The 11,233-nt window shown below is 38.4% G+C and overlaps 1 protein-coding gene across 1 annotated transcript in view; it reads left to right on the forward strand.

The window, feature by feature from the left end:
* The window catches only part of LOC122353788 (semaphorin-3D-like), a 14,535-nt gene extending 4,452 nt beyond the window's left edge, over window positions 1-10,083 (forward strand). Inside the window, 15 exon segments of the mRNA XM_043251659.1 lie at window positions 81-143; window positions 456-575; window positions 784-877; window positions 1,444-1,572; window positions 2,275-2,417; window positions 3,158-3,272; window positions 3,352-3,425; window positions 3,867-4,010; window positions 4,800-5,022; window positions 5,729-5,817; window positions 6,682-6,723; window positions 6,900-7,057; window positions 7,806-7,870; window positions 8,130-8,263; window positions 8,368-10,083. Of these exon segments, the coding sequence (XP_043107594.1) occupies window positions 81-143; window positions 456-575; window positions 784-877; window positions 1,444-1,572; window positions 2,275-2,417; window positions 3,158-3,272; window positions 3,352-3,425; window positions 3,867-4,010; window positions 4,800-5,022; window positions 5,729-5,817; window positions 6,682-6,723; window positions 6,900-7,057; window positions 7,806-7,870; window positions 8,130-8,263; window positions 8,368-8,781 (2,007 nt within the window). The 3' untranslated portion in view covers window positions 8,782-10,083.
* The last annotated feature ends 1,150 nt before the right edge of the window (window positions 10,084-11,233 follow it).

Here is an 11,233-nt window from a genome sequence, read left to right on the forward strand (position 1 = left end):
TATATATATATATTGTTCAAGTGTTTTGAACATTGAATGTATTATTTCCGTTCCTTGGGAAAACTGTCTCTTATTTTTAGATTCACTGGCCAGCTGGACAGGAACACGTTGAACGCTGCAAATATGCTGGAAAGAATCTATCGGTAAGTGACTTTAAATGGGCACAAATAATAAAGTAAAGCTTTTGAAGACCCATAGATGCCTTTGAAATGCTCTCACAGAATAAGATAAGAATAAAAGCCGAAAAATCATATTTATTTATGGCACTATGGGGGTATTTCAAGCTGGAAATTCTTAAGGGAGGGTAAGTCTAAAGTTTTAGCATCAGTCTCCTCTAAAAGCAGGCAAAAATCAGTTGTTGCTTTACTGTTTGATTTAAATGCTTCATATCCACCTATTCTCACTGTAACTCTTTAAAATCATGCTTTTAATCAAATACCACATGTATCTCTCAGATGGACTGCGCCAATTATGTGAGACTCCTACAGCCCTTCAATAAAACTCACGTCTATGTATGTGGAACCGGTGCTTTCCACCCACAGTGCACCTACATTGACCTGGGACACAATCTTGAGGTGAGCAGGTTTTCTGTTTTTTGGGCAACAACCTGTGTGAAAGGCAGTACACTTTTAAGGGACATTTAAGCTTGTTATCTCCTGCAAGTGAGGAGTTATGGGGAGAATTGGACCCTATAGAGACCGCTGAGAGTTATTGACTGTAGAGCTGAACTAATAATGAAGGGAATGGTGCAAAGAGAGTGACGGTCTTGTTTTGGTATGCCAGAAACCCACTTTCCAACTCCTCAGCCAAGCTGGAGAATCCGGGAGAGGAAAATGTCCCTTCAGTCCACAGGAGCCATTTACCGCCCGACTGACAGGTACGATTTCTCAACAGAATGTCTTTAAAAACAAGCCATCTGCTCTTCGTACACAAAATACTGAGGACATACTCCCATATGAGTCATTGATAATTGGATCCGCATAAACCCTGGCCAGATGTTAGTTTGTGTGGGGAAATTTGGAAGTTCCCCTACTAAACAGGTTTGTCACCCATATTTGTCTTGCTATATGCAGTAATTTGACTTAAAATGTTTTTTAAAAATTACAGTGTGGTCAGGAAATGAAACCCAGCTGCAAAATTTATATTATATTTAGCCTTTTTGAAGGCATGTATAGCCCAGAAGGCTAGAATGCATAAACCATATGCTACCTAATTAAAGGCTATTATTGCAACCGGAGACCTTTTTGACCATTTAATGATGCCTCTGGAATAATCAAAATTTCCTTTTCACACAAGCTGCTGTAAAACAGAGTATTCTGACAAAAGATCTGAAGTCAAAGGGTAGAATCGTTAAAAATGATCTACGTACCATGAAAAATCATTTGTCATTTTAAGTCGTTGTAGATGTGATTTTCATTAAACGGCTATTAATGCTCACCTTAGATGGGGACCTGTATGCTGGGACGTCTGTAGACTTCATGGGAACAAACGCTGCCATTTTTCGCACATCTGTGCATAGCAGCAATCAACACTATATCCGTACTGAAGCTTACCAGGACCAGTGGCTAAATGGTGAGACCTAAAAAAATCTGTTTTTATTGTGTGTGCAAAGACACCTTAAAGAAGGCTAGTATGGGTGAATAAAATATTTGTATTGCATTGAATTGAATTATTGTTGATATAACAATTCTAAACACAGTTTTGCCCAATTTAATTAGGAAGCAGTAAGGTTAAATGTATGACAATTAACATTTTAAAACGTGCGTTTTGTACGTCACGTAACCAAAGCTATAAATAATCAAATGAAACATTAGAATTAATTAATTAGTTTTGTGTATTTCAAAAAAATGTATTTGTTAGCTTAGCATAAATTTAATCTGTTCCATTATCATACAACTACACAAATTAATTCTAGCTTTTTTTATTATCTATTTTATCATAATATATATAAATTATTTTTTAACAGAATTTACAAACAATTAACTTTTTTTCCAAGAGGAGAGTTATTTTTAAACCAGTCACTTGCAGTGTTTACATCATGTGACTGATTACAAACTCCTCGCCACAGACAGGAAAAAGTCATGATGTCAAAAATGTGTCACATTTTATAGATGTGCAGTGATTTTTTGCTAAAAAATACAGGTTAAGAAAATCTTTGCAGTGGATAAGAAGGTGATTCATTTTCCGAAACCACTGTTTTGGGGTGACTGGTGCTGCCTAATTAACTTCTGTGACTTCCTCCAACCTCGCTCTGATGCCAATTTCTTCTCACAGAGCCAGAGTTTGTGGGATCATATTCCATCCCTGACACACACAGCTTGGACGATGACAAAGTCTACTTCTTCTTCAAAGAGACCGCCGTAGAGTCCAACCAGCTCGACAAGCGTCTCTACAGTCGAGTGGCTCGTGTCTGCAAGGTGAGCGCCAACTCCAGTGCCGTAATGAGCCAATAAAAACCTGAAATAGATCCAAAAGACCTTTGTCTGGAATGAAGAATCAATGATTCTATTGTAGACACTAATGAATGAATGTGTAAGCTTCAGTATCATCTGTTGCACAGTAGCAGAAGTAGTCGTGTATCTAATAATGGATGAATGAGGGGTTTGTTTGAGGGTAATTAAACACTAATCTAGCAACAAATCTAGCAAACAAGGTTTTCTGTTCGGGTTATTCATTTCAGAGCATTTGTGGAATGTTTTCTATTTTATTTTATGGTGTATTTATTGGTAATGTAAAACAACATGCTGCTAAGATATATTTGTTAGTGAGATTTTGTGCAAGTTTTTGCCCAAATTTGTAGTCTGGAGGAGTTGATGCTAGTGTGCGGAAGGTTGCTCAATTTTAAAATCAATTGCTTAGTAATGGGCACAGAGTCCTAATGTTTAGTTTCGAACTGTGATTCAATCTAGTTGGAAAATATCCGAAATGTTTGATATTTTGAGCCAGTTTTAGAACAGATTGTTGTTATTTGTCATACCTCTTCTAGCAAGGCACTATGTTTCTGTGTGAATTTGTTGGGTTTGGAACAACTTGAAAGTCCTGCAGTGTGTTTTTTCCTCTGTAACTATTTACAAAGTGAGGATACATAGTGTTTTAAAATTGCTTCAGATTTTCAAAGTCCTATAGTGTAATCTTATTTTTTTTTGTCTTTCATTAGAATGACATAGGAGGAAAGCGAAGCTTGATTAATCGCTGGAGCACCTTCCTGAAGGCCAGGCTGGTGTGCTCTGTACCAGGACCTGGAGGCATGGACACACACTTTGATGAGCTGGGTATGTTCACACACACATACACACTCTACACATCAACTCAAAAAATCAAGACTACAATCCTGATCCTTTTTGTTTTTAGAGGACATATTTCTATTGGAGACCAAAGATCCACAGAATCCAGTCATCTATGGTGTTTTCTCCACTTCCAGGTAGGTTGATTACCTGGAAAATCTGATTCTTTGGGTCATCACCCTTTAATCTCCTTAACTTTTTGGAGCCACATTTCAGTCAAGGATATATTTGTTTACCTCAATTCCTAAATTAACATTGGCTCCATCCAAATCAACCAATCCGTCACACTCCTCCCACTCACTCTTTAACTAACTTTTCAGGTTCTCAGATCTCCTTTATTTCTTCCAACAACTAAATCTGATTATCTCATTTGATCTTGTGAACTGACATCAGTATCAAAACGCCCCTAAAATCAGCAGTCTGGTCACAGGATGCTCTCCTCCCTGCTCCCGGTCCATTTAGAACAATCCGTCTCGGTTCTCCCACCCTTCAGGCCAAACAGGAGGGTGAAAGGTCACCAAGCTTGAGCAACTCTGTTATTCTAACCTGGCATCAAACTAATACATGTTTCCTTTTCAAAAGTCTGTCTTCAGAGGTTCAGCCGTTTGCGTCTATTCCATGGCCTCCATCCGAGCCGCCTTCAATGGGCCTTTTGCGCATAAGGAGAGCCCTGATTATCGCTGGATGGAGTACAAGGGGAAGATCCCTTATCCACGGCCGGGGACGGTAAGATAGAATAACGTTTGGTAGAAAAGATGGAGTAGATGATTAGTCATGTGGATAGATGCCTCTTCCTGTTGGCAACTTGAAGGACTTACTTTAATCTTGGTGTTGTAAGCACAAGTGCAAGCAAGATTGGAGATCTACGGTTGATTCTGGATTGCAGATATTTTGGGGAAGCTTCTAGCCGCAGTCGGGCACTAGCTGCACTGCCTCAAGGGGGTTGTAAAAATGTCGGCAGGCACTTTGGGGGTCACGCGTCATTGTGTTTAGTGAAGTGGCTGGAGTGTGGGCTTTTAATGGTGAGGTCATCAAAAGGAAGTCAATTATCAGGGCTGTGAGGTCTGCTCCATTAGTTGCTGAAGTCATAACCACAGAGCTGATCTCAGCTGTGAGTTGACAGCTAATCAACTTCGAATTATAGGGTTTGGTGACTAGAACGGGGTGTCCAGACCTGTTCCTGGAGGTCCGCTGAACTGCGAAGTTTAGCTCCGACCCTAATTAAACACACCTGAATCAGCTCATAAAAGTCTTCAGGATTATCAGCTAAACTCTGCAGGATGTTTGGCCTTCAAAAACAGGTTTGGACAGCCCTGGACGAGAAAGTGCAATTAATATCATGAACATACTGTAGACTTGTTTTAAGCATAGTAAAATAGATCTCAATATGATCTCAAACTGTGGCCAAAATCCACATCTGCATAAATGTTTTTTTACTATTTTTACCTTAGTCTGGGACTCAGTCCCCTCAGGGTTCCAGAATATAAGCTCAACTAAAGTTCTTTATCCCTGCAGTGTCCGAGTGAAACCTATGACCCTTTGCACAAGTCTACCCGAGATTTCCCAGACGATGTTGTGAGCTTTATGAGGACACATCAGCTGATGTGGGAAGCAGTGATGCCCATCCACAGGCGCCCCGTCTTCACGCGGATCAACGCCCCCTACAGGCTGAAGAAGCTTGTGGTTGATAGGGTTGATGCCGAGGATGGCCAGTATGACGTCTTACATCTTGGCACAGGTATGTTGGAAAGTGCTCAACAAAAGATCAACGTGTTGATCTTTGAAACCAGTAAAAAAGCGTGACAACTAGCCGTCTGTGTTCTCTATTAAATACACATTTGACCCAAAATTGCACTGTAAATATGGAAATATCTGCTAGATCCAGTCAAACACATCAAACACATCAAACACAACCTCTGTTCCCACGCTGGTCAGTGGTCCTGTTGCCAGGGATTATCCTGACATTCAGAGGAGCCAGTGTTTCTTTTCCTGTCTAAAATTTGTTTCTCCTGGACTGGTGGGTGTGTGCGTGAACTCTGACACATTTAAGTGAATCATTTAGGGCAAATAGATTCTCTGTTCAAATACACTTAACCTGTGTGTACAGAGAGACTCTCAGTCTTATTGTGAATAGAAATAGAAGAGTGTAACAGCTGTCAGCCCTCGGGGACACGCCAGAAACCTGTGCTCACTCACCATGGTAATGAAGTAAGGGTGCATTATGGGATATATTTAAAGATGTTCAAATTGATGCTTTAGGTAGAAGTTCAATGTAAATATCTATCTATCTTATGTATAGTTTCATCTTATCTGTTTATCTATACATCTATCTTTTCATTCTATCAATTTTTTGTTTCATTCCATTTACCTTCTATAGTTTCATTGTATCTATCTATCTTGTGTGTATAGTGAAATCACACGAGGTAAATCTTCTGTATCTCCAGATGATGGCAGAGTATTAAAGGTGGTCTCTGTACCTAAAGAGAACTGGGACACTGAAGAAATCATTCTAGAAGAGCTCAATGTCTTCAAGGTAATAATAAAATGTCAGTTTCTTCTCTCACTTCATTTTGTTTATCCTTCCATCTGTTGGACTCATGACCTCTGACCCCAGGCTCTTATTGGTTGTTGTTTTCATGTCAAGCACTTCCCAAACAAAAATAACTCCTAAAAAGAAAAGCAGATTTCCCATGGATGTCTACTCAAGTGAACAAACCCAGGGACAGGAGAGGCAGCGTTACACCAAGAATACTGTGTTTAGTGAACAAAAAGAAGATCTCATTTATCCAGAACTTTAGACAGTGAGGAATGTCTCCGTTTTGCTCTGGGGATGAAGGGAATGTAAGCAAACAGAAGTCAACAGGGTTAATATGTGATGCCTGGAGAATGTTCTATAGATTTACAATAGCATTTACCTTCAAGATATGATTTTTAAAGAAATATAAGACACAATATAAACGCAATACAGCTGAAATTTAACGTTTCTTGAAGTCTTCTGAAATGCATACTTTTAAGTAGTCATTCACAGAACACCCCACAAATCTCTAGTGAAAAATTAGATCATACATCATGAATAAATATTTCAAATGATTCTGTCCACATCAAAAACGTAATTATGTGTATTACAGAGCAGTGTGTATCAGTCGAACATTTGTGGAGACATATGATAGCAGACATTGGTGAAAGTTAGTGGTCTTAAGAGTCAAGGCTCATTTGCTGCTATCTATGAAGGAGAAATGAACCAATGGAGCAGAAAGCTTTAAAACTTTCACAAGGGCCTGTCATGATGAGCTGCTCCTGTTCAGCGCCAATAATGCATGTCTTCCTCCTCTTTGTTCAAGAGATGATTCATTTTATGTGTTGACATATTTTTTCTCTCTCTTGTTCTGTTTTGTAGACACAAACCCCAATACTAAGCATGGAGCTCTCCACCAAGAGGGTAAGTGGACTTGTTTTGTGGGTGGCCACTTGCTCTTAAAACCCACAAAAACGTCTTACCTAGCAGACACCCATTGTAAGAGTTTATAAGTCTTCTTTATTAATTTTTATCTCATTTGTTAAAGGTTAGTCTGTTTAATATCACATTTGGACCTTGTGTTTTATTTGATTTCCTAGCAAATGCTGTTTGTAAGCAGTGACGAGGGGCTCGTCCAGCTGCCTGTGCAGAGGTGTGAGTTGTACGGTAACGCATGTGTAGACTGCTGTCTGGCTCGTGACCCATACTGCGCTTGGGACGGCTCCTCCTGTACCAACTACCTGCCTAGCAACAAAAGGTACCTCCCTTTGTATTGCATTTAACATTTTAGCATTGAAAAATCTTATAGGCTGAATCATTTTAGTATTCATTTAATTGATATTTACGAAAAAGAAACATTTAAATTAACGTTGAAGTCCTTGTTGCACATTACTTACTATAATTACTATGTTAAGAACTACATTATACTATAGTAATAACAGTAATTCAAAGCCAAATCCTAATCATATAGCAAGTTTGTGTATTTAAATAATATTATTTATATTGTAAACCATAAATGACAATGGAACAAAGAATATTTTGGTTACACATTATTTTAAGGTGCTCTTTTCACAGTGTAATTATACATTTATGTGCAGATTAATAATTATTCACTACATATATACTTTGGAGTTTGGTTTAGAGTTACTTGCATGTAATTATGCATGATGTATTAGAATCATAAGTACATGTACTTAAGTGTTACCAATATTTTGCTAATTTGTAAATAATGTAATTATGTAACTATGTTAAAATCGTTGCTACTCCATTATTTTAGTGATGTGATTTCAGTATTACATGTATACATATTTTTTATGTTGTATGTTTTATTAACGAACAGAGTAAAAATGTGTTTTAGTGGAAAACAGTTATTTGAACTTCATTTTTTTTTTTTTAATTTTGAGTTGACAATGGCTTGAACTATAATGAAACTTAACGAAAACCACAGCAAACGTGTGAAGTAATAATAAATGTGAGTGTCAGTGATGTCTGCTTGTGGTCCGCAGGCGTGCCCGGAGACAGGATGTGAGGTATGGAGACCCCTGGAGCCAGTGTCAGGACATGAGAGACGGTAATAAATCACTTTCTGCCCACCTCACCACTTTACAGCTTTAGGTTGTACATGATATTGGTCAGCCCTGGGAAAAAAAAGTGTGCACTACTCCCTCTAGTGTACAAAATGAATACTTACACACACTAAGAGGTCTGCACCAGTTCAGTATGATCTCAAAACTTGTTTGCAGTCTTAATACAAGTTCTTGGTCCTGCTGTTAAAATGTTAACACGTTCCAAATAAATAGAAAATAAACGTGGTCCAATTGTTTCCACAGGTTCAGAGAATGCTGATCTGAAGACGGTTTACGCCGTAGAGACAAACTCGACCTTCCTGGAATGTGTCCCGCGTTCACCACAAGCCACGATCAAATGGATCATTCAGCCAAACCACAGCCAAACCAGCAAAGAGGTCTGTCAAACACATCCAGTTTAAGAGATTTAATCCCAAAAAACAGAAAAGAAGTGGATAAAGCATTCACTTCTATTCTGTCTCAAACTTTTTATATCTCTCAGTTGTTTCCAGGTGAAGAAAACCTCATCCACATGCAACGCGGGCTGCTCCTCCAGCACTTAGCATCCGCTAACGCTGGCCTGTACCTCTGCGTAGCCTACGAACACTCGTTCTCCCGCACGCTAGCACGCTACGAGCTCCACGTCATCCCCCAGAACCACATGTCAAAAGCGCAAAACACACATCCTGGAAATTATGCAGCATCGCCGCGGAGCTACAAGGAACTCCATCTAATGGGAGTTAGCGGGCTAACGGCCGACGAGTACTGTGAACATCTCTGGTACCGCGAAAAACGGCGACAGCAGAAACTTCGCACGCTAAAGTGGAAGCAAGTGTCTGAAAATCGCAAAGCGAGAGTTAGACGACAAAATCCACCAAACGAGCTTCTAGACGGAGGTGAAACAGCAGACTTTTGATGAAGAGAAGGACTGTGTGAAGGACTGTGGACAATTAGCATTGTGTTTATAGCTTAAAAGCTATATCCCGACTAGCTGCAATCAGCGAATGCTAACGTTAGCACGACAACAAAGGCTACGATCACAAGAACTATATTGTTCTTCTGTTAAGTCCACACTTAAGTTTTATTTTGTAGCCTGTGCTAGTGTTAGCATGTAGCTTTAACACAGTATAACCAAACAGAAAGTTATGAGTTTGTTTGGTTTTCATCTACATATAACTGTATTATATTTTTTTCAGCCTTCTTCAGAGACGAGCGCCAGCGCTAAACGCTAGGTATGCTTGGAAAGCTAATACTGTAAACGGACAAGCTAACGCACTGTTTTGAGTGAAATTCAGTGCAAAGATGAACTGACTTCTCCTGCTTTCACTAGGCATGTAGATCTAATAGTCCCTAGAGCATTGTATTACTATTATATTTGGACTCTTGATAGTCAAATGTACAAAATGAATGTTTGTTCTGACAGCAGCAGGTGCTCCACGTCCAGAGGAAGTTTCCCCAGGATGTTCCCTTCATATGTTTCCTTCCCCTTCAAGAACAATCTCTTCTGCTCTTTCCTGAGAACATCCCTGAGTAAATATTGTTTGTTTTATGACTCCTTTGCAAATCTCTCCACTCTAAGCCCTTGTGTGTACAGTATGTGTGAGAAGTGTTCGTGTGTGAAAGCATCTGGGGATGGTAAGTAGAAAATGGCCTCATAAGATCAAAGAGCTTTGAAATATTCTCCACCGCCCATGAAAATGACTTCCAGAATCAACATGCTTTTGTTCTTTGGAAACTGGTTAAAGTGGTGAGTTCAACAGTAAAAGTACATTGTTTTAGTGTATGTTGATCATATAATGGCCTGTTATAGTCTACTTTTAATGTGGTTGTTGTTGCTATGTATTTAAAATCTTAACCTGATTTTAAACTTCTATATACTACTTTTCAAAAGTTAGCATTTTTATTCAGCAGGTTTACCAAAACGGTCGGGAAATGTGTTCTAATGTTAAAAAAGATTTCCATTTCAAATAAACAGTTTTATTCATAAAGCAAAATATACTGTGTATATGTATATATATTTGCATTTGATTCTATGCAACATTAATACTTTGTACAAAGAAATATAAAATAGGTGCAAAAAGCTGTGAGAATGTTCATTTATAAATGTTTATTTACCTTTACAAATCTGTCATTTTATACACTGAAAACTACTTTCACAGTAACACATTGAACATTTTTACTGTATATGGTTTTATTAAAAGAGTGTGTAGTTGTTGGTGTTTGCTGTCTGTTCTCCTTCCTGTGGTCTAACGGCAAGCACACATTGGTCTTAACACTGTATTTAAAATGACCATAAAGAAAGAGTTCATATTCCTTCATATCAGGACACTACATTATATGTAGTATATTATACACTATGACATTAATATGAAGCAGTGGCTGAAATAGTCTGGTGCCGCTGATGAATTGTGCAGTTTCTGTTTATATTGGTACAGAAATAATCTCCTAAATCATTAATAGTGACATTATTCACGAGCAGATGATGTTTAGACTGCATTTGATACGTGTTTGAATCAGTTTCTGAAGAGGATTTGAGAAGGAGTGTGATATCAGAACTAGAGCATCTGATGGATTCACCTCCTTCACATCAAGATCACGGCTTTCTTTTTCTGTTAAAGTTAATTTGACCCCACATGAGCAGATCTGTCCGGGAACACGATATTTAAAACGATTGTGCTAACACACCTTAAATCCTGATAATAACTGTCATTTTTAACATTCATAATTACTGATTAAACTTCACCTCTGACCACAATCAATCATTTCGATAATATTTCAGTTAAATCAGTTTAAGTCTATTTGTGAACATTAAACATCAGAGCAGGCTACCGTACATGATGTGATGAACACCTGAGATGAAGACGTTTGAGAATGAAATAAGCTTTTCGACTTAACGAATTGCAAAATGATGATCTGTTTCGAATCGCAGAAAACTTCATGTAAAGCACTGAAAGCTCAATGAGTTACACATTCAGATCTTAAAAGTCATTTAAATAGTAGACGTGTCAGAACCAGGACTTGAACGTGGGTCTCTAGAGCCGGATTTAAAGAATCTCCCACCAGACCCAGAGAAGTGCTGGGCCCAAATACAAGACACCAAGAGGTCAACAAGAACATCCTTCATTACCGGGGCAACAATAACAGTTCAAACTGAAAAGTACCCCAAAAGGCAAAATAAATTCTCTCAAAATACAGTGCTTTGATGCAACCTGTGTTGTTAAAAGCGCTATATAAATAAAAATGATTGATTGATTGAAGAGAAGACAAAAACTCAAAGAAAAAGAGAGGTTTCAAGAGAACTTATACATAAACCGAAAGGGCACCAGCAAGCGAAAATAACCAAGATATAACCATGAACAACAAAAAGA

Source organism: Puntigrus tetrazona, chromosome 11 (assembly GCF_018831695.1).
Source record: "Puntigrus tetrazona isolate hp1 chromosome 11, ASM1883169v1, whole genome shotgun sequence".
NCBI lineage: Eukaryota > Metazoa > Chordata > Actinopteri > Cypriniformes > Cyprinidae > Puntigrus > Puntigrus tetrazona.